The sequence below is a fragment of the Mesoplodon mirus genome (genome assembly GCF_964341445.2).
Source record: "Mesoplodon mirus genome assembly, chromosome: 5".
In the NCBI taxonomy this organism is placed as follows: domain Eukaryota; kingdom Metazoa; phylum Chordata; class Mammalia; order Artiodactyla; family Ziphiidae; genus Mesoplodon; species Mesoplodon mirus.
Window position 1 is genome coordinate 13633010 of NC_138980.1, and position 26839 is coordinate 13659848.

General features: G+C 44.2%; 2 protein-coding genes across 2 annotated transcripts in view; one reads left to right on the top strand and one right to left on the bottom strand.

The window, feature by feature from the left end:
- The window catches only part of DOCK2 (dedicator of cytokinesis 2), a 417518-nt gene that overhangs the window by 187474 nt on the left and 203205 nt on the right, over positions 1 to 26839 (top strand). The window lies entirely within an intron of this gene.
- INSYN2B (inhibitory synaptic factor family member 2B) lies at positions 6196 to 25261 on the bottom strand (the record flags this gene model as incomplete). Its single annotated transcript, XM_082621318.1, has 3 exons — positions 6196 to 6382; positions 22719 to 22793; positions 23916 to 25261. 3 exons carry the CDS (start codon positions 25259 to 25261, stop codon positions 6196 to 6198), a joined length of 1608 nt encoding a protein of 535 aa, XP_082477444.1.

Below are 26839 nucleotides of genomic sequence, written 5' to 3' on the forward strand. Positions count from 1 at the left end.
CTAGAGCCCGCGAGCCACAACTACTGAGCCGTGTGCCTAGAGCCCATGCTCTGCAACAAGAGAAGCCACCGCAATAAGAAGCCTGCTTGCTGCAGCTAGAGAAAGCCCGCGTGCAGCAGCAAAGACCCAACGCAGCCAAAAAATTTTTAAAAAGTAAATAAATAAAGCTTTTATTTGCTTTGAAGTAAATAATCCTGTGGTGTGATGCTTGTTGTCTTTTCATTTTAATTGTGGTTTAAGCCAAGACAAAATGCTCTGCCCACAATGCTTCTTTAGTTAGACAGACCCTGTCTCCTTTAAATTGCATTTTACCTGAAATGGACTAGGTCACATGTAATAAATTCTGGCATTTTAATGGAAACATTACAGCAAAAATAGTTAACAATCTGCTTTAATTTCAAAGCTAATTTTCTCTTTCATATGGTAAGGCAGTATCTTGGTAAAATGTGCAAAATGCATTGGGATTTAATTAAGTTCCGAAACAAGGTTAAACAATTTGTTCTGAAACAAGGTTAAGCTGGGCTGTCAATATTCAAGATAAATGGTGGGGGAGGATGGTAGTGGCTTGATGTTCCTGAGTCCTGAATGCCATGTGGACCATGGTGGAATTAGAAGAACTGGCCACATTAGCTGCTGAAGGCCCCAATCTGTGGAAGGCTGGCTGCTCCTGGCAGCACAGTTAGAGGCTATACATAGATAAGGGAAAAAAGGGGAATCACTTCTTCCTGTCTCTCCACTGAATCCAACTCATTCTTTAAGTTATCCCTGCAAAAAATATTTGAATCTCATTGTGCTAAGTGCTAGAGATTCAAAGGTGAGCAAAAATAAGCAGAATTCTTACCTTAGGAAGATAATAGGCTAATGAGAGAGAAATACATTCATCAAAGAATTACATAAATATAGGTACAAGGACAGCTGTGTCAGGGACTTTGATGGAGGGCTCCTGGTGCCAGGTGAGTGTGTAAGAGAGAGATTTGGGATGATCTGAGGCAGCGGTGGTTGTAGTCTTGGAAAACCTTACTTGGGAAACCCCAGCAGAGCTGGAAACCGGGCAGGGAGGGTGGTGTGGTGGGGACTGTTCCAGGCAGAAGGAAAAGTGTGTACAGACCCTTAAGGCAGTGTTCCCATGGTGGTTCTGAGGAACCCGAGGTGACTCGCTGTGACTGTAGAGCAGACAGTGAAAGGGCCTGTGATGGGAACTTCCTCAGGAGAGCCAGGTAGGACCTCCTGAGCCACAGGGACAGACCTAGTCTGACTTCCTAAGTTTATCAGGAAGCCAGATTGTGACAGCCAGGGTGTGACACGGGTCAGGTCTAAATTCAGCAATGACTGGTTCTGCTGCTATGTGGTGAAAGGGAAGGGCGTGCACATGGGGAGACCAGGTGGGATGCTCCTGTGCAGGCCGGCTGAGAAAAGAAGGGGGTTTGCAACGGGAGGCCAGTAGCGGAGAGGTGCCCTTATCTGGGAAGCCGGCTTAGCCTGGCGGTGAGAAAACCAGACTCTAGGTGGTTCTTCCTGGGCTAAGGATCCTGGAGGATGCAGGAAGAAATCATATATTTGGGAAACCTCAGGACTAGGGGTGATAGACATGAGCAATAGGAATTCAGGCTGTAAACTGGGGGAAAGAAAATGGGGATGAAGTTGGGATGAAAGTACCCCAAAGGGGTTATGAGCCTTAAGCCAGTCAAACATGGTTTTCACCAAATGCAAAGTGTGTTGGGTGTGGATTTGTCTTTTAGTTCTTTTTATTGCAAGCTATGCTTGATGGGCATAATGATCACAAAGCATCTATGTTTCTTGGAACTTAAAAAGAGAAATACGCTTTTAGCATCCAGCAAGTTGCCTTGAGCTGCTTAAAATGAGAGCCTTTTCAAGTGAAGGCTATATTGAGGCCTCTGATCGGCTAAGAAAGAAACTGTACCTGGAGGTCAGAATGCGTCTCAAGTCTAGTGCCAGTGATTCCTGGAACTACCCTGGGTGCTGGTGTCTGGTAGACCTTTACACGTTGCACCCACCCACCACATTGCTCCCAGCACTGGCTTCCCACATGATTTCCACGAGCCCTTGGACGCATCATCTGCCTAGCCTCTCTTAGTTGCCTCATGCTTCAAATGGCAGGGGCCCAGCCCTTGCAGTGTCTTTTACCTCTAGGGTATTTGATTCCACGGGGCAAGAATCCTTCATTCCCCAGAGTGCTGCTCTGTGCTAGACATGCCTGCATATTCTTCTGGCTCGCTGAGGCCTTTGTTACTTAACGATCATTGTCATGGTTTCTAGTCTTAATAAGGCCAGGAAGAGTTCATTCCTTATTAACACCACTTTTTGCCCTGAGAAAACCTTAAGCCTGTTTCTGAAAACCCATTGCAGTCCCATAAAGGCATCTTCCCTCTTCTCCCCCAATTTACTTCAATAAACAAATGAATAAATACACATTTATTGAGCACCTGTTGTGTGCCCTCCATAATACTCAAGGTTCTCTCCCACTTAATTGTCATGCACCCTTGTCAGGCAAGGGTGATGTTCAGCATTATAAGAAAAGGAATCAGCAGCTCACAGAGGTTAACTTTCCCAAGGTCATCCTGCAAAAAAGAGGGTAGTAGAATAATATTAAACCCAAGACTTCTGATTCTGTGTCCAGGTTTTTCCCACCTAAATTGGTAAACAAACTGGTTTGAGATGGCTCATGGACAGCACAGGGAAAAAATTAAATCACGTGATGGGAACGTTGTTTTCTTTTCAGTTCTCTCTCAAGCATCCTGATTAGTCAAGTAGAAAATGCATTTGGTGTTAAAGTGGCTTTAGCACGTGTTGAATATTTGCTAATCTCCCTTTTTAACAAAGAGAGCTGGTCTCAGGCTCAGCACCGTTAACACTCAACAGTCTCCAGCAAGAATTTTAAAAAATTATTTTGGTTTCATCTTTTATTTTTGGAACATCATACTGGTTTTTCTCATGGTGGTGATAGATATAAAGGAAGAGAATTATGGGAAAAATAATTAAAGAAATTATTCCTCTTTCTAGGAAGAGAATTATGGGAAAAATAATTAAAGAAAAATATTGAATAAGTTACATTTCAGGTATATGAGCATAATAATGATAAAAATCATGACTATGTATCCGTCTGAATGAAGCTGGGAATTGCATCATTGATTCACAGTGCCTCTCTGGCTCCCAGGGCATGTGGGCCTTGAGGAGATCATTGCCATGCTAAGTTCTGAAGCTGCTCTTTTTTTATTTGTTTCCCTGGGAAACATATAGAAGCAATTATAATGAAAACTCTCCCTGCCATTAGGACCATTGGACATCCTTCTTAGGTTTAAATTTTATAACCCAAACCAACCCAAGCTAGTAATGGAGTCTTAAAACCTAGAAAAAATATGTAAGTTTATTGCAAAAGATAATATCCCATTTAAAACAGTTTAGAAATTTACAAAACCTTACATTAGTACGTAGTCTTTAAGAAGGTGCTCTATAGATGAGCTGGTATTAAGTTCCAGGTATAGCGAGTACACATTTTTTTAACTACAGAGAAAGCAGCTACATAAACTCCTGCAACTTAAGCTGATGTATCAGTCTTTCACCTTTCAATTTTATAAAAGTAACTTTTGCTAAATTAATACCGCTCTGTAAAACCAGATAACTTCAAGTACAGCATTTCTGTAGGATATCACGGTAGATGTTACATAATACTTTACAAAGAAGCAATTTTCACATGAGTAGATGAATATAGAGTCTTGGTATATGTATACTTTTTGAAATTTAACACAGAGATGATCGTTTTTGTTTAGCAGGAATGTGTTTGCTGAGTCCACTTCCCCCATAACAATTTTAAACATTCAATTTTCAGAAGAGACTTCCTTCCCAGTTTCAGGTTGGTGGCCCAAGCAATGTTGTGTTGTGCTTTGGTATAGAATCATTATAGCCTTGTTTGGTTTTATCTCTAGAAATGTCAACCTTTTCAGACCACGATTTCATCTAACTCAGTTGAGGGTTTATCCCAAGGCCGCCACCTCAACATAACTGTATGACAACATACACTTCTTAATTATCCAAATGTTGGATTATCCATTTTGTGTGAGTTATCCCAGATATCTCTTCATCATTACAGGCTGACTTTGACAAATGATCCTGATCAGCTCTGGGTGGCTCTGCTCATTTGATGTTGGCATGTGCACAGACTTTATAAAACAGGTAGATTAGGTGTTCATATCTCCACTCGGGAATGGACAAACAGGCCCTGAAAACTTAAGCAATTTGCTAAAGGTTGTTGGAATAGACTGTTCTGTTGCCTGGGTGTCTTAATTCTTGGAATAGGATTATTTCCATTTTACTGTGCTGCCCAGGAACATAAATTAATTTGAAAATTAGCGTAAGCAAAGCACATTAAGATGGAAGCACTCCTACAAGATAAAATTATATGAGATCCCCAGTGATTTTGCTTTACTGGATTATCCTCTGTGCTGTTCTTTTCGGTTGTTGGGGCCAACTGAGAGTTGATCACGTGGATACATACAGAAAGATCTGTGGCTTTTAGCCAGTGGTACCATATCTTATTGAAACGTGGCTTAAGTATGACAAATGTATTTATCTTAATTCTAACTTCACGTTATGTATTCTGGTCTCATTTTGTGGACTTAAACATTACACTAGGAACAGAACAAGAACATCCTGAATGACATTCCAAGATTTAAGAGTGCCAGCCAAGATTCCTTGCCAAATTTCCCTCTTGCTCTCACTGAAATAGCTTTGTGCACTGCAGCGCAGGGACAGGGGAAGGTGAAACTGTCCGGGTGGTTTGTTCAGTTAGCCTCAGTTTGCAGCGGGGAACGTACGTCCCACGTTTACACAGGATGCTGCACTCTGCAAAGACTCTAACTCAGACACCCAGCCTTCAGCAAAGGGGGTTATGAAGTGCCTTCCTCACTGGAAGCTCGTTGAGTTTAGGATCCCTTTTCTAAGCAGCCTCAGTCCAACCACAGGCTGGTAGAGAGTCTAACAAGAAGGAATATGAGCCTTGCCAACCTACCCCTCATCCCCAAGAGTATGTAGCAGTTACTTAATTATATTACTTTAGCTGTTTGTTCAGCCATGCAAGTTTGACTGGACCTACATGTATGGAGGTCTTGTCAAAAGAATGAGCCAGACTTTCAAAGAATTCAGACTTTGGGAAGGAAAGGCCTTTAATACTAAAATGGAAAAAAATATATCCTCATCCCCAGTTCTGCTGCTTCTTCAATCAGGTGACCATTGCCTGGTCACCAGGAAGGGAGATTGTGTAGATTAATATACTTTGAACTTGTCTACAAGGCTGCTGTAGGGATGAATGGGCGAGAACCAGTGTTGTGTTTTGTCTTAGTCTTATTTATGTTTCTGGTAAGATGAAACGGACAGATAGGCTGCTGGATCTCATGATCTTAAATGTTGCAGAGAAATTAACTGTGGAATCTTAAAGTTCAAACCCAAACCAGACCCCATCCATTTGCCAGGCAGTCTCAGGCCTCAGATTGAGAAGCAGGATGATTTAAGGTGGGCCCTGGAGTAGCTACAACTGCAGGATAGTCATACCTGCAAGTCCCGTATACCCTGTGGTGAGCTTACTCTGCCACAGACTCTTAAGGTCCACACAGCATGAAATGACAAATCCTTGCTTTGGGATCAAGGGGCTAATTAAAAATGAAGAGGACCCAACCCACAAGGTGATCTTGCATTCTCATGTCCTGCCCACTTCTGTTGTGCTCATGTATGCCAATATCTTAGAAAACTGCCAGTTTTGGTATCCGTTTTTCTCTGGGTATCTGCTTGTAACCCTCCTCTATCTTACTGCTCTACACAACATTTTTGTTTCTTTCCTTTGGGACGATGAACCCAGGATGGGCAGGAAGTGCTTAGCATTACAGAGGTGTAGGAAAGTGCGATGGGGGTTTTGCCTATGGTGGGAATCTAGACTCACAAACCAGGCTGTGTGACAGGAAGCTAGGCAAGTGGTCACTCGGGTCTGTGAAGTCCTCGGCAAGCAGCGGCACGCACTCAGGTGAGGTGTGGTCATGTGTCCAGTGGCAGCTAATCCAGCCCCAAGTTGTTCTGGTTTCACAGGTCGAGTGGCTCCTAGCCTGGGGCCTTCGCTAAGAAGTAGAGAAGGCCTGAGGGCAGTGGTTCCCCACCTCAGGAAGGGCAGAGGTAAAGGTCCGCATGAGCTCAGATCCACCAGAAGCATTTCTTCTTCACCTTCTTGGTTTTCCGCCTTAAGTCCTGTTTCTCAGGGACTGAGGGCTCTGCTGGGGACTTTGGTGGGGGAGATGCCTCCTCAACTGGCTCTGCTTCCTCCAGACTCTGTAGAACCTCATGCAACCTGCCTTCCTGCTGCCGGAAATCATATTCTACACTGAAAAACACAAAGAGGAAGGAAGGAAAGTAAATTCAAATCAGCACATACTGATGTAGCATCACCAAGTGTCCGACTGACATGGAAAAACGTGCTTTGAGGTCAGGTCCCAGATGCTTAGGTAGCTGCTTGGCTGTGTGACCTTGAGGAGCTTGTGCCACCTCTCTGAAGCTCCAGTTTCTCATTGACTGAATTGGCATCTGTAATGCCTTACTCTTGGGCATGTTACTAAGTTTAAATGAAGCACGTAACATGGCAGCCTAATAGTAGATGTCCAGTAAAAACGGCTCCAATCTCTCTCTCACATTTATTTAATGCTCCTAATTGTTCATTCTTTTTACATACGTTTTATGCATGAAAACTGCCTCATTATAAAGTATTTAAGTAACACAGAGGATTATATGCTAAAACTAACAACTCAGTTTCCTTATCCATAAAATGGACATAAAAATGGCACCTATCTCAAAGGCTTTCTTTGGAATTAAGATGTATATTAATTGAGAGAATATAAATGAAGTACCTAGAGTGGTTCCTGGCATATAGTAAGCCATCTCAGAATGCCCAGTGACAAGGTACCATTTGGGGGCTTTATTAGTCACGTGTGGCAATCGTGATTTGCCTTTTTGGTGGCACTTACTCTGATCCTGGGTCTCTGGGAGGTGACATGGGCATAGCAGACCAGGACAGTGTCCCTTTAATGACATCTCCTTTTCAGCCCTTGCTGGGTAGAAGGCTTTGGCCAGTCATGCCACATCACAAACCCACATGGGGTCTTTCCTCTGCCATATGAAACATTTCATTATCCTCCTTGCTAAACAAGGAGGAGCACTGTTTTCATGACTCTGCATTTCCCCCACTTTCCATACTCCCAAGCTAGCTCCTCATCTTTGGGCCTTCTGAGAGTTCTAGTATGAAACCAGGTAACAAACACAGCTATAAGCTTAAGAGCCTTCTTCCAAGCATCCTGGCACTGGCAACTCCTCTGTAAGTAAATCTCCTATGGAGGAAAGTGGACAATTAAGGGTGGAGGGAGCACATACACAGTCTGTAGGGACGTCTGCAGGATTCAGTCTTTCTGGTCTGGCTCTCCAGGTTCTGAGAAGGCTGAGCCAGACTTACCAGATGGGCTGACCATTCCTGATGCCCACTGGCCTGATTCCCAAGCCCTCAAAGGTCAAGGGGAGCCTGAGCACCCACTGCACGCAGGCTGCTCTCCCCAGCCTCTGACCCTCTCAACCCCTGAGAGCCCTGGTCCCCAACAGTGTCATGTTTACCTCACAGACCTGTGTACAGATGATACAATGGAGTCTGTACATTAATGACTCCAAAGCACACAAATAAAATAACAAAAAAAGGAATGGAGATTAGGAAATGCCCATTAAAGGAGAGTATTTAAATATGTCTGTATTGAGGAATTCTATGAAGTAAGCATAGGTGTAAAGCTCTCCAAGACACATCGTTGAGAAGCAAAGCAAAGAGCAAGACATAATATATTAGTAGTAATAACATTAATGATGATAATAGTAACAGTAATAGGGGCTGAATAACCATGCTTAAGGAGCATCAGGGATGGGTGTCTGATTATTTTGTTTCTGTATTTTTGATAAGCTTCCACCAGGTTTTCTTCTCTTTGGCTTATATCCTTTCACTTTCTGGGCCCCCTGGTCTCCTCCACAGAGACATACTCCTGGCTGGGTGACTTATAATAATGGGTGTAGTAATGCAAGCTATGTTTTTCTAGGTAAAGCTCCACGATTGATTAGCTGTGAGATCTTGGCAAAGTCATGTCTTATATTCAAGCCACAGTGTCCTTATCTGCAGAATAAGCATGGTACCTACTCATAGGATCTCAGTGAAGTATAAACAACAGAATGATGTACAACACTCAGCTCAGAGCCAGGCGCCAACAAACACTGAATGATATTCAGCTAATCATTCAACAAACTAAATTTACTGAGTATGTCCCATGTTCCAGGCCCTATGTTAGGTGCTGGGGGCAGAGTGGTAGACAGACAGACAGACAGACAGACAGACATTATCCCTGGCCTCTTGGTGCTGGTAACTAGTGGCTCTGTGTCCTTAGTAGATGCTAGCCCATATCAAGAGCTACTAGAGATCTTCTAGCCAAAGCTTAGGATTTGCCAGATCAGTGAACAGAAGTATCCACTAAGGCTCCCACTTTCAGGATGTACTGCCCCGCACTGCACCCCTGTTTGTCTCTGAGCCTGGGGTGGGTTTCTGTCACCACTACCTGCAACTCACTCTCCCCAACTGAAATTTAAGGAGATGGATTCAGAGGCTGGGGAAGAGTTGTCTCCAGCAAACTCTCATTGCTTTAAGGAAGGAATTTAAAGCAGTGAGTTGCAAACTCTGATTCTTACCCTCTCTTACACTATTTCACAGATAGATAACATCTACATTCATAGTTCTCCTAGCTCCTGAAATATCCCTGCCCTCCTTTCACCAGGCAGAAAAATAACCTTCATCCTAGAGCATCAGCTGGAGCCAAAGAAAGTAGGCACCCCTTACTCATTCTAGGAATTTCCTCAGCTTTCTGGTATCGGAAATTTCATCCATCCACCCATCCAGCTGGTCAACAGTCTAAACATCCATTCATTCATCCAACCATCCATTCATCCATACAACCATCTATCCATTCATCCAGCCATCCATCCAACTATCTATCCATTCATCCAGCCATCCATCCAACTATCTATCCATTCATCCATCCATCCATCCATCCATCCATTCATCCATCCACCCATGCATCCAATCATCCATCCTATTCTAGGCCTGATACTATGCTCAGTTACAGGGACATCACAGTGAGATAGACAGATGTGGATACTGCTTTTGGGGATCTTTCTTACCAGCGTGTGAGACAGATGATTAAACTAACAATTGCTTTAAAAATCTGCCTTGGGCCTCCCTGGTGGCGCAGTGGTTGAGAGTCCGCCTGCCGATGCAGGGGATACGGGTTCGTGCCCCGGTCTGGGAGGATCCCATATGCCGCGGAGCGGCTGGGCCCGTGAGCCACAGCCGCTGGGCCTGCGCATCCGGAGCCTGTGCTCCACAACGGGAGAGGCCACAACAGTGAGAGGCCCGCATACCGCAAAAAGAATAGAAAAAAAAAAAAAAAAAAAATCTGCCTTGTTCGTATCTCAACTACCCCTACTTTCCAGCTCTTCATCCATATACCTCTACCAAATTATATGAACATACACACAAAAGAGCCTCCTTCTTCTCCTTATGTGTGATATTTCTCTGACTTCTTAATTCAGACAAACAACAACAAACCACCTGAGTTTGTCAAGACTCACAACAATGTCCTAACACCAATTAGAAAAAATAGTTCTCTGGGTGAGTCCAGATGTGTATCGAACCGGCAGGCCTGGAGACAGAAGGTAAAGTCTGGGACTTCCCTGGTGGCGCAGTGGTTAAGAATCCACCTGCCAGTGCAGGAGACACGGGTTTGAGCCCTGGTCTGGGACAATCCCATATGCCACAGAGCAACTAAGCCTGTGTGCCACAACTACTGAGCCTGGGCTCTAGAGCCTGCGAGCCACAACTACTGAGCCCGTGTGCTGCAACTACTGAAGCCCGGGCACCTAGAGCCCGTGCTCTGCAACAAGAGAAGCCACCACAATGAGAAGCCCACACACCGCAACAAAGAGTAGCTCCCGCTCGCCGCAACTAGAGAAAGCCTGTGCGCAGCAACAAAGACCCAGTGCAGCCAAAAATTAAATAAATAAATAAATTTATTTAAAAAAAAAAAGAAGGTAAAGTCTGTCTTAGCTCACAATTTAAAGCACATTGTAGACAATACAGAAATAGCTCTCGAATGGAATACTCCTGGGTTTGAACCAAGGCTGTACCACTTACTGGCTGGGTGACCTTGGGTAAGTTGCTTCTCTTTCTGAGACCCAATTGAAAGTGGGGGTTATAAAGCTACTTCAATGGGTAGTTGTGCAGATGGGACACAATAACGGGAAATGTCCTTATGCAGGATGTGGTCTCTACCCACTCCACTAAGTCTCTTGTCTACTTATCTTAGGGACTGAATGCCTCACCTCCTCACTCATACCTTCAACTCTTCAGAAATTGTGTACCTTGCCAGAAACATCACTTTTCATCTCTCCCCACCATGTACATTCAGGGAAGAATATGCTCTTTGTATTTCTATGGAAACACCACAGGCTTCCATTATAATCATTGGGACTTAGGGAACTCCCCATCCTCTTCTTGCAACTGCCCCCATTGGTCGTGACAATTTAAAGAGTATTGAAAATGACTTTCTTTTCAAGGCCAGGCAAATAACAGAGTACAGAGAAGCATCTGTGCTTTGGAAAGAAATTGATTAATGTTTTTTTAGGCCAAAGCAATTTATTAACATAAAGGAAAATTGTCACTTTTCTTCTTATCCATCCATTGACAAGCTACTGTTTAGTTTGGAAGGGAGGAGAAGGAGTATATTTTGTTTTGGTAGCAGCTGCCTTATAAATGGGCAGGGGGCAGTGCCCTCTCTCATCTGTCTTTCATTTTGAGGCTGGGTCGAGAAGAGGAGATGCCCCTCAACTTCTTACTTAGCCAACCCACAGCACCTTCAGCAACATCTTGAAAAGAGGGAATAAAATGCCTGCTTGAGAGAATTCAAGCCAACTCTTAGCAGAGGGTTGTTTGCAGATTCTGGGGAATGAATGCCTGCCTTGGGTTTGGTATCAAGGTAGGACACCAGTAAATTTTCCAACCTTCCCTTCTCTCCTTCCTCTTAATCTGCCTGTCCTCCCACCCTTACCATCTTCTCCATTCATATCCACATGGATGAAGAGGAGTGCTGAATGCTTAGTTTGTACAGAGCTCTGGCTCACGGTGGGATGGGAGTGGCACATGGTGGTCAAGAAATTGTTATAATACAGGATTCAGGCCTGGAGCCATTGAGATAGTTTGGAGCATTCAAGGTCTGCAAGGTTGGCCCTCTGAGGATGCACGGAATACCTGACACCTGGTTCAGGAGTGCCCAGTTCACTGTCTGGGGATCCTTAGAGCCTTTCCCAGCCAAGATGTCTGTGCATAGTGCCACTTTGCATTTAGAAAGTGAGCTGTGTGTAGACCAAGAATGGAAGAGAGTTTTCAGGTTTCCCTCTTGAGGGCACCTCAATAATCTAGCTGACAGATCAATGCTCCAGCCATCATGCTAGGTGAAAAACAGAAGGATGTTTTTCTAGGTAATTGGAAGTAGCTAGAAGCCTAAGTCATGGCTTATCTGGAAGAAGAAATAGTGAGAAGCAAAAAGTAGATAAATGCGTAAATACATAAGCAAACAACAGAGACAGATTCTGGATGCAGCATCTTTGCAGCTGGGCAAACTGAAGTTGGGTGAGACACAAAGAGATAAAAGTTTATATAGAAACAAACAATAGAAACCTCTTACTTTTATATAGCACTTTCAGATTGCAGACACTCCAGATCTGCATTTTCATTTTATCTTCACAATAGCTCAGGAATCTAGGAAGGTTGTTATCTCTCCTTCAGCTGACAAGTGAGTTGGTGAAGGGAGTCACACCATAAGTTATGATCAGAATCTCAGCTTGCTTTCCTGACCTCTAGTCCTCTGTTTTTTCCTAAAAAGGGATCAGATGTTTTAGCCCAGCAGGGCTTGGCTGTTACCAGGGTCTTACTCTAAGCAGAAAGAGATATAACAAAAGAGTATCTGGTTCATGTTAGGTGAGGGCATATGGTAATTTAAATGATGAAGAAGGAAGAGGAGGAGAATGACTCTCATTTATGTAATGAAATCTATATTCCAGACACTATACTACAAGTTTAGTAATTCTCACGTCTCATGTCATTCTCAGAGCCCCATGAGGTAGATATTATCTTCATTTCACAGATGAGGAAACTGAGGCAAGGCAAGGGGAGGTTAAATATTCTGCCAAGGGCACACACTAATAAGTGACAGAGCCCGGGTTTGAGCCTAGATTGTCTGGCTCCAAAGCTTGTACACGAAGATACACAGCATCAAAAGAACAGCAGTCTTCAACCTGTGTGAGATCCTGGTCACCAGATGAGCATGGGGAGGGGAGGGGAGGGGCTGGTGACCAAGGCCTAGTGCACCTAAGTGAACTTGAAGCCCGCTGTGGAACCAGACCCAACCTGGGCTGGGCTGCATGCACAATCCTTCGTGACCCAGCTGACCAGCCCACCCTGTCATAGTGTTTCCAGATTGCAGGGACATTCTGACGGGGAGGCCGCGTACCAGAGAAGACAGACACCCCACAGGAGGCAGCTTAGTCAAGGTAGTATCTGGGCGGTGCAATTTTGGGTCTGGTGTAAGTTGCTGAGGTCCGCAGGGGCCCTTTGCTCTTCCTTCTCAGCAAGCGGGTCTTGTTCTTTTATCAAGAGATGAGTCGTAAACCATACACCCCAAGCAGGTTGGCTGAGAAACTAATGATCCATGGCATCTCCCTGAAGACAAAACCACTTCCAAGTCCCTCTCCACCTCTTCATCTCTGTTAGAGTGTTTCTGTGGCCCCTCTTGCCACAGAACTCAGGTGCAACACAGATTTATTGACCTCCAGCAACTTTTGTTTTAGAAGAATTAGCTGTAAGAATCAGTGGAATCAGCACGGGTAGTTTGCTTCCTGTCTACCTGAATAAATCACACCACTTTGGAAAGTGTCTTTGGGGAAGTAGGAACCTTAGTTAGTGTTTTTCCCCAGTCTGGAAGGGATATTGTTCCTAAAACTTTCTCCTAATGACCAGTTTGCTCATTATTTATATGGTACAATTTTAAGCTTCACAACTCACAGCCATTTCAAGCTGGCAAATGCACCCCTTCTTGGGCAACTGTCTGCTGACGAGTCCTCAGAGAATTGCACGTTCTCTTCTAGGCACATAAATAAGCAGAGCCACGCTGCAGAAACCTCACTGCTGATTGCTATCTGTGAGAGAGGTCTGTGCTCTGGGTTCTGTGGCTCTGTGTTGAGAATGTCTTCACATTAAGTCCTTAGAAAGAGAAGGTCATCCCAGAGAACTTTAACACAGATATTCACTGATTGTGCAAGGTCAGAAAGTAAGAGGGAAAGGAACAAGAAGGTCTCCTGAAAGCAGGACTGGTTTAAGCCCTAGCTCTGTTGGATCTTGGACAAGTCACATATCTTCTCAGAGTCTCAGTTTCCTCATCTGTAAAATGGGAATAATAACCATACCCATATTTTAGGGTTTTGGGGAGTCTGAAAAGAGATGATACGTGTACAGTGTTTAGCAAAATTCCTGGCACAGTGCCTGGTTCAACAAATGGTAATGATTGTTGCATTAACTTGACAGAAAAATAACGATTGGGTCATTTTGTGGTCGGCTGTGGCCCTCATGCCAGCAGCCATCCATTTGTTATTCCTGTGAAATTCTCAACTTTCTTGATCTTATATTTATGACATGTTTCAACCTCTTTAGCTATTAATGCATTAAAATAGGTTTCATTTTTATTGCAGATAAATTGCTGATGCTGTAAATCCTACTTCTTTCCACTTTCACTCGAGGGAAAAGAAGAAAGGGATAAGCATACTGAGAGAAACAGGGACTAGTGGCAAATATCTTGGGGATCAAACTGTCGAGGCTCAGAGGGGTTTCCACATGTACCCCAAACTTTATGTCTGTTTCCAAAAGAGAGCTTGAGCTATGTTTGGTGGTACTTGTTTGGGGGATGCTGGGTAGTATTTCCATTAACATTTACGTTCCTGCATTTGAAATGAATGCTGCTCAGTCCATACTACAATGGGATGAGAGCTGCAAAGGCATCTGTGATTACTAGAAAGAACAGACATGCTGTGTGCTTTATAATTACTCCTCAGTGTGGAATTCATTGCTGGCCAGAGAGAGGACCGTGGCTGGAAGATGAGGCTCTGACAATTCACTTGGCTCCATGCTGGGAGGGCATCTTAAGCAAACGAAAGGAACATACTAAATAATTTACGTGGAAAGTTGGTTGCTGAATTCACAAGCCTGGGCGCATATTGCATTTCTAGTAAAATGCCTTTTTCTCTGGTTAAGTAATAGCTTTAAGTGGCAAGCAAGACCAAGACCCAGTGGCCAAATGACTTAACCATAGAAGGAAACTCTAGAAGGCTCTCAGCGCCTCTGACTGCATGACCCCAGGTAAATCACGTTGCTTTCCTTGGTTAGACGAAGGCCTGGCTTTTCTCCGACAGGGCACACAGCTGTACAGCTTTGGCCTGTGTTCCAGAGAGACTCCTTATGAGAAGTTCTGAATATTAAAACAATGAGGGGGCGACACCAAGAACAGGGATGCTGGTTGCCGGGTACAAAGGACGGCACTTGCAGCAAATCTCCTTCTGCATTATCCTTAACTTCTTCTCTGTCTTGCTCAGAGGAGTTGTAACAGTGGAGGAATCAATAATGATAAAAAAAAGCAGTCTATGGTCTGTGGAGTTTGAGGAAATTAGAGGAAAGTGGTGGAGGATTCTGGTGTTCAGCTTCACGCATATTCCCTGGTTCTGGAGCCTGTGGTGACCACACCCTCTCCTGAAGCGGGGTGGGCGGTCCTGGGCAGCACTTTGCATGGCCACCCTGTCAGGTGTTTGTAACTGCTCCTCCAGGACGCACCAGAGGGCAGTTCCTAGCATTTGGGCCCTTGGCCTGGGAGCAGAATTGGGCTCTAACCGGTCTGAACCTTAATTGGAGGAGGAAGCTCAGCAAGGATTGCCATTCCGTTCCTGATCTCAGATGAGGACCAAGGAGCTGGGTAATGTGGGAGGGAGGAGAGGCTACAAATGAATCCCCTAAGTAATGCATAATGAAAGCCTGGGCGCCCACGTGGACCAGCAGAAGCTCATTTTCTCTTCTCATTGGAAATAGGAGGCATCAAAAATACCCTTAGTGCATGAGGAAGCCCCACCCACCCACCCAATCCTCTTCCCTTCCCTTTCCCTTGCGTCCACTCTCACCTGCACCTCCTAGTTAGGTCTAAACCTGATCACCTAACCCTGTAATTGAAGCCAAGCAGAAAGGTAAATCATCTTTCCAATGATGCGTTTAAAACAAAAGCTACTTTCTGGGCTATTTTATTAGCAAGAGCTTTCTATGTCACAAAAGTTTCTAATAAATCAACCAGAAACCTCTTCCTTTCAAGACCCTAATTTTACCTAGCTGAATGTTTCTCTAGCTTCACTGGGATCAGGCTTTCCCAGGAAACTGGCTGTACCTGTGGATTCCCATCCTTCACCCCACCCCTCTGGTCCAGCAGGTTTGGGGAGTGAAGGCCAACAACCAGTATTCACAGATAGCCAGGAGACTCTGATGCACATGGCCCAGGATCACATTTTTAGAACACTGTTTAGGTCCTGCATCATAAACACAAGCCCTCACGATGCCCTTAGATTATGAGAACTCAGCCATACAACATTCTGCTGAGCCCTGATACCCCTCAAGCAGGTCTGTCCTCTGAAGGCAGCATGCTGTAGAATCTGGCCAACAGGAAGGGAGGACTAAGTTCCAATCTCGACATTGCCACTTATTAGTTTCAGAATAATTGTGCAAGTGCTTCTCTCTCTCAGTCTCAATTGTCTAATCTGAATAGTGTGCACGTCCCTGAACCTCAGTTATCTCGCCTGTAAAATGGGAGTATTTTTATCTATCTCACATGGTTGTGGGGATTAGATATGAAAATAAAAGGCATTTATAATGACCAGTAATAATAGACACTCAAGAAGTGGTAGCTCTCTTCTTATTTCTTTTCCCTAATCTTCATCCCAACAGATCTCTGTCTTCCCCTAGCTGTCATAGTTGCAAAGATCATCAAAGTCAAGTCAGCAGACCTCCAATTAGATGTGAGTAGTTTACGAATTATAAGGGTTTAATCCAGGCGTATTAGTTTCCTATTACTACTGAAACAAATTACCACAAATTTAGTGGTTTAAAACAAGACAGATTTTACTCTTAGAGTCCAGAGATCAGAAGTCCTCCAGAACTGTAAATCAAGGTGTCAGCAGAACTGTGTTCCTTCTGGAGGCTCGAGGAGAGAATGTGTCCCTTGCCTTTTCCAGCTTTTAGAGGCTGCCTACCTCCTTTAGCTTGTGACCACATCACTTCTACCTCTGCTTCTGTTGTCACATCTTCTCTGACTCTACCTCTCCTGCCTTCATCTTTCCCTTGTAAGGATCCTTATGATTATGTTAGGCTCACCTGGACAATCCAGGCTACTTACCTTGTCCTAAGATCCTTAACCTAATCACACCTGCAGTGTCCCTTTTACCAAGTACGGTAACATATTCACAGGGTCCAGGAATTAGAATGTGGGCATCTTTTGTGGACATTATTCTGCCTACTACACTGGGTTTTGATGCTTTACCAAGAGAACCTGCCGATCTAATGCCTTAATTCCCTCTTCCATAGAGATCATTGGTGCAGTTCAGACACTGTAGAAGGGAGATATTTTAGCCTGGAGGGAGTTTTCAGTTTTCCACAAATCAAACGGCCTTTCCTACCACAGCCAGTACAGAAGTACTGGGCAATAATGTTGGATGGCCATGATGAACGAGGATCTCAATGTCCTGTGAAATTGCAACAAGCTTTCTGAGTCATCGAAGGAAGATTTGATTAGGTTTCATCTTGTAGTGTTCCAGGTGTTTGAAAATTGACAGTCCATATACTACATATAGTCATTTGATTTAGTTCCAAAAGATCTTCTGAGGACCTGCTTCACAGAAGCCTTCCTTCCCTAATAAGAACATTTGATTAATTAAGGCCTTCCGTTTCCCCACCCAAGGGTAGGGGCACACACAGATAGTCACACTGACTTGACTTTGGGACATCTGAATAGCTGTCTAAAGCCCACCACTGTTTTTCATCCCTCCCCTAGTCAGTATAGCCATTCCCTTCCTTGACAAGATTCTGCTGAGCACCAAGTATGTGTTAGACACTGGCCCACGACTTTGAGATACTAGCCATCTGCTGAAGGAAAGAAGCTCATAAACACCGCATTACAATGCAATAGGATAAATGGTATAGTCGAGGAATGTGTGTGCCGGGGGGTCCTTCTTTGGAAGGAGTGTAAGGCTATTCAGAGGAAGTGACTTTTAAGCTGCAAGACTAGGAGATTTCCAGACAAAGCAGGGCAGAAAAGGCATTTCAGGAAATAAGGAAACATGCATGAGAGAACACACAGTATACGAAGCCAGCTGAGTAGTTCCCTGTGTCTGGGGAGAAATAGGAGACCCAGCAGGTAAGAAGGTTAGTATCATGTTCAAAGGGCTTTGAAAAATTAGCTAAAGGAAACAACAGGAACTGGAACAAAATTGTTTAGCAGGGGAGTGACATGATCAGATTCTTCTTTTCAGGTAATTTAGCAATCTGTGTGGAGGATTACGTGGGACAGGGCAAAAGGTACCTATGGCAAAAAGGCCAGCTGACGTTTAAGTGACCAATGATGAGAGCCTTTATGGACCAGAGAGAGAGGGTAGAATCAGTAGCCAATTTGATGTGTGTTGTAAAGGAGAGGAGCAAGGCACTATGGGGTCTATAGTTTCTTTATGGAACTATGGTTAACGATGTTGAACAAAATAAGAAACATAGAAGAAGAACTTTGTGGAGGAAAATAAGAAGTGGGTTCTGGTATATGGTGAAGTTGAGAATCTGAGGTACCTTTGAGATATCAAGATAGAAATAGAAAGATCTGTAGGTAGTGTGTGTGTATATATATATATATATATATATATATATATATATATATATATATATATAAAGAGAGAGAGAGAGAGAGAGAGAGAGAGAGAGAACTCATAAAAAAGATAGGGGAAGCTGATGTCACAGAAATTAAAATTAAAATCCATGAGTGCAGTTGAAGTCATGAACAGAGGCTAAGGATGAGAAGAGGAGACAGCCTGTCCAGATAGACCCCTGAGCAAGCAAGTGCCCTTCTGTTGTTCTCTCCTCTCTAGCACCTTTCAAATTTTACATGGCCAGCCTCTCCCTTCACCCACTGAAAATGGTAAGTTTGCTGCTTGCTCTTTATTTCCATTTTCTAAGAAACACACTTGGTTGATAGAAGACATTTTTTTTTTTCTGAGAAAGACTTCCCATTCTTTTCCCTTAAAACATTTGAGGCATTTTACAACTTAAACCAGGCAGATTTTTTTTTCCTGGGAGCTACATCCATAAAATAAATGAATGATTGGTGTAGTCAAAGATCTTCAAAGAGGTTCTGTCGTTATTTTTAGAGTGAACGTGAAGACGAAGTGCAGGCAGATGTGGCTGGAGGAGCAGAGAACGGGGTGAGGGAAGGAGGAGAGATATGGCTTGGAGAGACCTCCTGTCCTTGAGAAGAGGAAAGGGAGCTGGTTCCTTAAGGCACAGTTTCCAAAACTGCAGTCATTCATTCACCACCTTCATGGTTTTTGTGAAATTCCCCATACCACACGCACAATAATTTTTTTCTCTCTAGATCAATTCACTTTTTAGACTTAAAAACATGGGAATGTGGATTGGTATAGCCACTATGGAGAACAGTATGGAGGTTCCTTAAAAAACTAAAAATAGAACTACCATATAACCCAGCAATCCCACTACTGGGCATATACCCTGAGAAAACCATAATTCAAAAAGAGTCATGTACCAAAATGTTCATTGCAGCTCTATTTACAATAGCCCAGAGATGGAAACAACCTAAGTGTCCATCATCAGATGAATGGATAAAGAAGATGTGGCACATATATACAATGGAATATTATGCAGCCATAAAAAGAAATGAAATTGAGCTATTTGTAATGAGGTGGATGGACCTAGAGTCTGTCCTACAGAGTGAAGTAAGTCAGAAAGAGAAAGACAAATACCGTATGCCAACACATATATATGGAATTTAAGAAAAAAATGTCATGAAGAACCTAGGGGCAAGATGGGAATAAAGACACAGACCTACTAGAGAATGGACTTGAGGATATGGGGAGGGGGAAGGGTAAGCTGGGACGAAGCGAGAGAGTGGCATGGACATATATACACTACCAAACGTAAGGTAGATAGCTAGTGGGAAGCAGCCGCATAGCACAGGGAGATCAGCTCGGTGCTTTGTGACCACCTAGAGGGGTGGGATAGGGAGGGTGGGAGGGAGGGAGACGTAAGAGGGAAGAGATATGGGAACATATGTATATGTATAACTGATTCACTTTGTTATAAAGTAGAAACTAACACACCACTGTAAAGCAATTATACTCCAATAAAGATGTAAAAACAAAACAAAACAGGCAATATACCTTTTGAAAATGGAAACCTGCATAACAGTGAGTAGGTAGGGGGACTAGTTTTAAAAGTTAAAATCTTCCATAAAGAATTAGAAATGATTACGTTCTGGCTGCGTACTCTTGCTTGCCCATGGCTATGAACGTGAAACATGCTCACTCTTGGCAAAGAAGTGTGATAAGTAAGCATTAGAAAGGTTTTGAATACATTCTAGCACCAAACTCAGAGTTCTCCCTCTGGGTAAATCAGAAGAATTGAAATGAATTTGAGAAGAGAACAACCTTCTCACTAGGTAATTCAATGCTATTTAATCTTAGGTACCGCAGGAGGCATGAGTAGCTTGTCCTAGGATTAACGCTAAGGAGAAGGGAGGAGAGTGTTTGGGGTCTAAACAGCCTGGAACCAGCTTGAGTCATAGAGCCGATCCCCACACCCTTCCCTTGGAGCCCACAGCAGTCAAAACTCCAAGGAGTTCATTCTTCCCGGTGTACTCCTGAGAATACATGGAATCTTTGGGCATCAGTTTTGGTGCTGTTCTCCTTGGTGAGGTAGGATCTATCAAAGTGATCCATGGTAAGAAGAATGCCAGTGAGGCTTTGAGGAGCAGTGGGCAGAAGGCTCCTCTTAGAGCAGAGAGAATGAGTCGGATAGAACCAGTGACCTCACGTGTCTTGATGGAAGCAAGTAGCACAGCCATAGGCTTCGGCTGATGGGGCCACTTAGAAAACCTTATGGATTGCTAACTTAGCAGCAACATCTCCAGAGAAGAAGACCCGGCAGGCAATCCATCACGCATCCATGTGCTTTATGTTCAGTGACATGCGCTGGGTCCATCCATCATCAGGGAGAGACTGCAGCTTAACAAGGCCTGAGGATGAGTATTTCACATCATTTATTTATTAGTTTGCAAGATCTGACTTTCCAGGATACCACACAGGGTTTGAAGTCATTTGAAATGTTGAAAAAAAAAAAATGACAACTCTTATCTTCCCACTGTTACTGTGATGGAGATGTTGTTCTGATCACTTTGCTTTCATCAAACTAATTGCCTGTTCCTTCACAATGGCTTAGATACAACGATATAGATACTGTCTGGGAGAACAGTCTGGCTTTGAATGGTAATGAGGGATAGATGCATGCAATGGCTGCTTTTCTTGGAAAACTGGAAAGGGATGTGTGGATAAAGGTTTGCCAGCGCATCCAGGGGTAAATTTAGAATGTTTGCTTGGGATATTTGAAGTAAGTACTAGAAAAATGCAAACATTCTCAGACTTGTTGGAAGGTTGTAGTTTAGCCAAATATTACTATTTTTAACTCAGCCTAGAACATCAGAATGTCAGAACTGAAAGGGACCATAGGGACCATCTAATTAAAGGCCCTCATGCTTCAGATGAGGAAACTCAGAGGCCAGAAACGATTTGCCGAAGGCCAGGTCAAGAAACTCATAGTAGATGGGAAAATAACCATTTGTCCTTTTCACTTACATAAGCTAAATAAAAAGTCATCTGAAGGTAATAGAAAATACATCATCTGGCTGCTGAAAAAGAGACTTTTCAAAATTTACATGGAAGTTAGTTAAAAATAATTATTTTTGTTTATGAGGAAAAGTTTTTGCCCTCCCTAACAGTCTAGACATTTAATGATTTTTGTCCTCCTGGTGATTAGGAAATTTGCTTAAGATGGGGAATATGAAAAAAGAAGGAGAAAAAGGTAAGCAAGTGATGAGACTCCCTAATTTTTCTTTCCAATGCACAAGCCTTTTCCAGAGCCCCCTTTTAAGAGGGGATATTTCATGCCAGGGTTAAGGGCATTTTTTTGTGTGTGTGAGAGGTCCTGAAGCTCCTGTTACTGTTATTGGTGAAAAAACTTTGTGGTCCTTTAGCTCTTAGGTATAAAGTGTTGACAGTTCCGTGAGAAAATACCCAAGGCCTCACCTAAGGGTAGGGGCCCCCTGACTACCAGGCCCCCATCCCTTGCCAGGATGAAACCTCAGGATTCTGCTGGAAGGAATGAGACATTTTAAAAAGAAGACACAGGCAACCCAGTTGGGCTTCAGTTTGCTCAGGCCCTAGCTGCCTTTCTCCTCAGAGAGAGAAAATAATAGAGAAAACCAAACCATACACTTTTGTTAAACAAAGTTAGATTCCATCAACTGAAATGACTGCTTTTGACCACTTTTCCACTGTGCCACCGAAAGTAGACTTGCAGCTAAAGGGGCGTTGATTTTTCCAGTAATAACAGGAATAAGCTCTTGGATTTGTACAGAAATTTACTGATACAGAAGGCATTCAGATGTATTTTCTCATTTGTTCCTAATGGCAACTCTCAAGAGGGATAATTGTTCCCACTCTACAGATGAGGAAACTGAGCTCCAGACAAGTAAGCAGGCATAGACTTGGGGATTTTGACTCCAAGTTTAGTGCTCTTCCAACTGTATGCTGTTTCCCTTCTATTACTTATAAAAATTCACTCTATTGCAGCAATCTTACCCCTGCTGGAAAGCAACAATGTACTTAGAAATGAATACACAGTTGCTTAGCACAGTTCTTGACATATAGTAATTGTCGGCATGTGATAGCTACTGTGGAGGAAGAGGCTATGTGGTGCCACAATCCAGATCATAGGGCTTGGGATCAGAAGGATCTGGATTTGAGTCCCAAGACCCTGAATATTTGGTTGGAGAGCCCCCTCTGCTCTCTGAAAATGCTTCCTGGGAGTGGAGCCAAATGGCTGAACCTCTCTGAGGACGTTAATGCCTACCTCACGAGGTATACTGTGAAACGAGATGCAAACAGGCATGCAGAGCTTAGCAAGGCGCCTGTACTCAGTATTCAGTAAGTAGAGGGATGATGATCTCAAGAGGATTTGCTCATAGACCTTATTGTGAGGAAACAAAGCAATGCCTGCCTTGGAACCAGATGTTAACATTTCATAGTTCAACACCTTGCTTTTTAAGTCTCAGGTATTCAAAGGCCTCCTGTCTTTGCCCCTCTCTTGAATTTCTGTGCCTAAGAGAGCTTACAAGAATGTTCTGTGGACCCTGCAACTTCTGTGCTCTAAAGAGCAGGCCTCGGTTGTGGCCAGGTACCTGTATATGATGCACGCTGTGTTCTGGCAGGTACTGCAGTTGTTGAGATCTTGGCCAGTTCGATAAAAGTTGCGCCTGCAAGATAGAGCATTTGCTAGATAAATCTATGGGCAAAATCCCCCTGGGATGCACGCATTCTACAGACTCATTCCCTGCAGCACAGCATTGCCCCTCTCAAGAGTACCAAAGCCTGAAGTTGCATGGCCATTACAGACACAGAAACAAGAAACCCCTGTTGATAGAACCTCACATTTCTAGAGTGCTTTATAAATGTTTAAGCACTTTGACATCTGTGTTTTCTTCATGCTGACAATAACCCTATGAGATGAGCCAGTTATTCTTACCCCCCACATGATAGATGGGGAAACCGAGAGACTTTGCCAATGAGTAGAGGAAGATGATTAAAACTCCACATCCCTTAGTTCAGTGCATTTCTCTCTGTATCATCACAGTGCTTCTCTCTTATAAGGCAGTGTTGATTCTGATCCATATCAGCAAAGGCCAGTTAATTACTTCTTCCCTCTCCTACCCTTTTGTTGATTAGCTTTGGCCATTCCTTCTTCTCAGTCTTCAGAGAGCACTGTTTCAAGGAAAGAACAACCCACACCTAAACAAATAACTGCCTTCCCCTCCCCAGACCGATGCTGAGTCATCCAGGAAAGCATTTTGTGACTTTTTTCTCTTTGCAAAATTGTGATCTCATTTCAGTTTCCATTTAGCTGGTCCATGATGGACTGGCCCAAGCCTTCAAAGTGGTCAGTGGTGGGGAAGGTCAACAGTAAGCTTAGTGGCCACCTCAAGTTCTCTGTGACAAACCCATAAATAACTAAAATGCTGTGCAAATGCAGTCACTTGCTTCAAGGATGGGGGTGGGGGAAGTACCTACATGCTATCATTTTCCCCCATCATTTATCAACTGGACTCACATCTTAAGAAAAAGCACTTTTTACTCTGCTGCTTCATTGCCCCCTTTCTATTGACATCTGGAAACAAACACACATCACCGTGGAAATCCACCAAAGCCTACAACCAGGCAAAACCCAGTCAGAACAAAGGGGGACCATTGCTTACAATTTGGGGGAACAACAGAATCTCAAACATTTTGGAGACATTTTACTAACGGAAACCAGTGCTCTCTCTCTGCCCCTATCCTGGCAAGTGACTTAACCCAATAAAAAAAAAAAAAATCCACCTTACCCTTCTGTGAGAGCTCGAGCCTTCTCCAAGTCTTGAATTACATTCAAAAGGACTTTAATTTTTTCTTGGTTTGAGTGCAGAGATTCCTCCACGGATTGCAGCCTGCCCTGGAGGTCGCAGAACTCACCCTGTGCCAGGTGAATTGGATTAAGCGTACCCATCTCCGTGGTGCCCTGCTGTTTGGTCTCTCTCCTTGGAAGAGAGGATGGGAGGTGATCGCTTTCTGGACAGTTTGGAAACGCTGGGATGTGTGACTGGAAGGGGTTCTTTGCCGTCTGCTCCTGACACACAGGGGCAGATTTTGACTCACTGTTAGTTTTGAGTGACTGCAGATCCTGGTGATTGTTCCTCGATGAAGCACAATCTGAAGCTCCCCCTGGCTGGGCTGGCTGGCTGTGGGAGCCTGGCGAAGGGGAGCTGTGAGTCTGTGGATGGGAGGGAACACATGTTTCCTTTGACTGAGATGACAATGGGCCAAGGTCTTTGTCATCAGAGTTATCTTTGGGCAAAAGCATTTCAGGTTTAAGTTTCCCTGTGCCGGGCATGTGGTTGGCACCGCTGGTGGCATTTAAGCAGGAGAGGGGTCTTTCTGAATCTGATGGTGGCACTCTTCTCCCATCACCTGGACACATGTCAACCAAAGTGGGTATGGAGTTGTTAATCTCAGCAGACCTGTCTGGGCTGAAAGTGGACTCTCTACCTGCCCAGGTAGGGCTGTGATAAATATCATCTGGGACCTGAATAGCAGCTGTTGCTTTCTCTGAGGCCCTCCATGTCCCTGCTTCCAAGCATATGCTCACAGGCCCATTGCTTTGCACCTTGGACATTCTAGGGAGAAATGGGTGGGACACCTTGACCCTTTGAGGCCCATCTTCAAGATGCCGAGACAGCCTTAAGTAGGCAAGGTCAGAGGACACAATGTCCTGTTCAGAGAGATTGCCATTCACCTGGATGGCACTTTGGGATGCTGTCTGAATTTCCACCAGGGACTTGCTAGTTGTGAGTCTCTTCCTTTTGAAAACTGGGAAATGCTTCCTGAGACTGGGGGAGGTTTGGATGGCGATGTGCCGAAAGCCCCCTGCCTCCTGGGACCTGGGGAAGGAGAGTGAGTAGGTGGGGAGGTGATGGTGCCCGGAGGCCTGAGTCTTGCCCATTACAGCCGGGTCCTCAGAAGTTTGGATGTCAACCTCAGATGGGGCAGGTGGAGTCTTACTGGCGCCATCTTCCTTAAATCGTACCTGCTGAGATTTGCTCCTGCGGTGGTGAGGTTGCTTCACAAGCTCCACCGACTCTAGACTGTTACGCTTCAGAAGTACAGGCCTCACTTTCATACTTTGCTGGGCCATTGAGCCTCAGTTGAAAGGATTGGGACCATACACTTCTCCTGGGCACATTTCCTTAGGTCTTTGGAGCAGCATCTAATGACAGCATCTCAGACACAGAGATCTGCCAGCCAGGATGGAGTGGTCCTCTCCTCTGAGTATGGGCAGCTCTGTTGGCCATTCCCAGCCAGTAGGTTTTATTGGGGGGGCTCTCCGTAATGCTTCCCCTGCAGTTAAAATATTATTCCATTGCAGTGGTAATTGCCACTTAGGTAAACAAGGAGTTAGGCTAATTATTAAACCTGATCTACCACGAGAGCTGGTGGGCTGTTTATCAAGGGAGGCTGGCAGGCAGTTCTGATCCTGGAAGAAGGTTGCTGTCTTGAACAAAAAGACAATGAAAGTACCATTTAGGGGATAGTGCCAGACTGCCAACATGTGAATTCCAAAAGAAACCTGCTACGTCTGGAACATACGGCTTCCTTTCTGGGAGCGTCAATTTGCAGTGTAAAACTACAGGGAACTTAAACACATCTTTCCATTTCATGTAAACAGGCAGAGAAATAAATGACCTGGGGCTTGGCTTCTTTGATGATACATGATGCTCCTAAGGGAACATCCCCATTTACGTCAATCACATATTCTTCCTTTGGAGCCATTGTTTTCTTTCATGCTGTTTCCCTTTTCTTCAGTGAGGGAAACTTATCTGCCTAAATAGCCTCACAAAACCCAGTGGGGTGTGATGGGGACAGGATTGAGGCATCCGAGGGCATTCAGAGAGCAGAGTCCCTGTCGTGGTGTCTTGGCTGAAGTTCACATGTGGGAAAAGTGAGCCACATCTGCAACTTCTGGGTATTTGAGCCAAAACCTTTGTTCGCTTGGCCTTGGGGTCAGGGTCTGGGACCTGGCAGTCTTTCCCACCAGGCAAGGAGAGTCTGAAAGGGAAGAGATAACAGATGCAACTGAGAACACAGTTCCTGGGGGCCTGGGTTTCTCTCCAATTTCCAACCTCCCAGCTGAGGGCTTTTGATAGTGGATGGTCTGGGGGTAAGTCAACTTACTACCTTTGTGTCTTTTCCCCTAGTGAGCCAGCCACCTTGTGGCTACAGGGCCTCGGAACAAAATGCCTGTCTGTCTGGATCGCTTTCTCCTTCCACTCCCAGGCATCCCCCAGCCAACTCCTATTCATCCATGAAGTCCCAGCTTAAATGGCACTTCCTCACGAAATTTTTCTAATGATTCCTCCCTCACATACACCTCTGATGCTACATCCTATCAGGACCCCATTATACCTTTTCACCACATTCTTCATAACACAAATTGTAGCTGTCCCTGAATAATCATTTGTGTATGTATTTATTTAATATGTATCTCCCCTGCTACCCTGTAAGCTCCAGGGTGGCAGGAGCTGGAGCCATTTTTTTTTACAGCTTAGGTATTTCCATTCCTCCCTTAGGCTCACTGTGGGTGCTTAATGAGTATTTACTGAAAGAGAGGATGGCTGAATAAAGCAAAGGAGAGCCTGGGAATGGTGGATGGGGGTCCTAAGGTATCTTGCCAGGGCAACAGGATGGTGAATTCTCTCTGCTAGGACTGAAGCAT